This window comes from Hemiscyllium ocellatum, chromosome 18, assembly GCF_020745735.1.
Source record: "Hemiscyllium ocellatum isolate sHemOce1 chromosome 18, sHemOce1.pat.X.cur, whole genome shotgun sequence".
Lineage (NCBI taxonomy): Eukaryota > Metazoa > Chordata > Chondrichthyes > Orectolobiformes > Hemiscylliidae > Hemiscyllium > Hemiscyllium ocellatum.
Window position 1 is genome coordinate 29363296 of NC_083418.1, and position 2516 is coordinate 29365811.

General features: G+C 48.2%; 1 protein-coding gene across 1 annotated transcript; it reads left to right on the forward strand.

Moving 5' to 3' along the window:
* The first annotated feature begins 289 nt into the window (after window positions 1-289).
* phlda2 (pleckstrin homology-like domain, family A, member 2) lies at window positions 290-2352 on the forward strand. The gene is made up of 2 exons (XM_060838444.1): window positions 290-864; window positions 2060-2352. Exon 1 carries the CDS (start codon window positions 415-417, stop codon window positions 820-822), a length of 408 nt encoding a protein of 135 aa, XP_060694427.1. The 5' UTR covers window positions 290-414; the 3' UTR covers window positions 823-864; window positions 2060-2352.
* The last annotated feature ends 164 nt before the right edge of the window (window positions 2353-2516 follow it).

A 2516-nucleotide genomic window follows, 5' to 3' on the forward strand; every position in this document is an offset into this window, starting at 1 on the left:
GTGCTGTAACCGCGCTGTGATTCATCAAAACCACTTGGGGAGGTGGAAAATCCTCATTCAGTGGAGATTTTCCCAAATAAGGGCAGTGTGGGGCCCCTCCTTTCTTTTGCCCATGTTTGAACAAATTCGATTTGAAAGGCAGACGAAGGAAACGCCTGCTTCACAAAGTCTGTCCTTTTGCAAAGGGCTTTGATGTTGGGAGTGGGGAGGAGAATCTGACCCTCCTCCAAGCCTGGAGTTCATCATCATCGTGCAGTGGGCGAGGCAGGAAATGGGCGGATTGGGGCCGCGACTCTTTATCAGAAAGGAAGGAAGACTCTCAGTCTTCAGTGAGAGTGTAGCCGGCGGAACAGCAGCAGCAGTGAAGGGTTTTGTGTGCGAGCAACCTGAACGCTGCAGAGAGAAACTCTCAGAATGAAGATCACAGACGGGACCCAAGTGATCCAGGAGGGAGTGCTGGAGAAGCGCAGCGACAGCCTGCTGCAGCTCTGGAAGAAGAAATACTGCGTCCTGACCCGGGACAGTGTCGGTCTCTACCCGGATTGCCAGAAGCGTTCCCGGAGGAAGGAGCTGGCCCTCCAGCAGATCCGGACGGTGGACTGCGTGGAGAGGACCGGCAAGTACATCTACTTCACCGTGGTGACAACCGACAACAAGGAGATGGACTTCAGGTGCCTGGGGGAGAGCTGCTGGCACTCGGCTATCACCATGGCTCTCATCGAATTCAAGAACAGGAAAGCCATTCAGAGCTTCAAATCCCGGCAGGAAAGTGAGAGTCCGTCCCCGGACCAACAGGAGAAGGTGTTGGGAAGGTCACCTTAAACCTGCCCTCAGTCTCCAACACCTCTCCCCGTTGCTGCACAGGTCAGGACTTGCACCCTTCCTTCTCCCCTCAAGGAGTTTATATTTTGTGCTCCTCCTGACTCTCCCTGTGACTGGACTCCCCTCCCTCCCCTCTCTCTCTCCCCCCCCACCCTCTCTCTCTCTCTCCCCCCCCCCCCCCTTTCCCCCCCCCTCTCTCTCTCTCTCTCTCAGCTAATTGGGGAAATATCCCACAGTGTTAGTGCAGTCTGACTCGGGTTCCCAGTGGGACTATGGTAAACCCTGTAGTCAGCTGAATTTTCCAAGCGGCGGCTGTTTTTTGCTTTCCTTTTGCACAGCCTGCTCCCCGGTCTTCTGCTTTTTTTTGGTCAAAAAAGTTGTTCATTTCTCAAGGCTCTGGTAAAACTCCGCTCCGCCACGTGGAGCGCTGAATTCCTGGGAGTAACGCAATGGGGTCGGCAGCTCCAACTTTCGGCCTCAGGTTCTGTGGGCGTTTGAGACGTTGGTCCTTCCCAGTGTGGGAATGAGTCATTCATTCCGGGGCTCGGGTCGGTGTTCCCCCAAAACAGGAGCACATCTCCATTCCCCTCTCCCAGGTATCTCCTTTACCTTGGCATCTGATGGCGGCTGGGAGACGCATTTATTGGGAATCTATGCTAATGCTTGTCACCCATTCGGGTTCAAAACTTAACCCGCCTCTTGGCATTCGGCTGTATATCCAGTAGCAGGAAGGTTCCAGGCTCTTGCTATGAATTAGCTGACCTCAAACCAAGTAGTTAACAATGGAAGCTAATTTGCTCAGTGCCTCTAAACCAAAAGATAGACCAGAGTTTCTCTCCTAGTTACTGCCAGTATTGTGTTTGGGCATTGATGAGTTTCAGGGCTTACCTGTGAATTTACCCATTACCAATTTAGTTGCTTTGTGCAGAGTTGGTTACTCAGTGAATCAGTGTCATTAAGGTGGGAGTGGAAAGGAAGAAAATTGAGGCATAAAAGATATCGATGATGATGTGCATTTATATCTTTTTTTTAGAATTTACTGTTAGACTTCTCACAATTTGACTGTTGATCATCTCTGTGCTTTCCTCCAATTGATGTACAGTTGAGAGCTTATTTCAATAGATGTGAAAGCTAACATGCTGGCTTGTTTGGCTAATATTAAATATTTAAAAATAACATGGTTGCAGAATGGTAGAAGATGCTGTGGTCACTGACTGTCATACCATCTTTTTTCCAGACAGCCAAAGTCTCAACTCGAGTTGCGGATGAAGGAATCCTTGAGTGATTGAGAGCGGTTCAAACACTCTTCCATCCTCTGAGCTGCTTCTGCCAAATTGATCTGAGCCGCTGCATTCGGAGCCAGCGGAAAGCCAGGTTCCAAAACCAGGCTGAAAGAAAGCTGTAGGAGGCAGACTAGAAATCTTTTTCTCTATTTATTTGTCTGTTGCAATACCCAAGAACTTTTATCTCTTTGCATCAACGTTTCACATAAATTATTTTGTAATCTAATTGTGCATATTTATTAAAGTTTTTAAAGAAAAACATAAATCTGTCCTTATTCTTTTTCATGATTCAATCATTGCACTTACATAAAGCATGAAAAGCAAATGGTACAGTCTACAGGTGACGCTAAGAGCCACAAAAGTGCTTACCATGGTGTCCTAAGCTACATATAAAGTTTGTCATCGCTGATC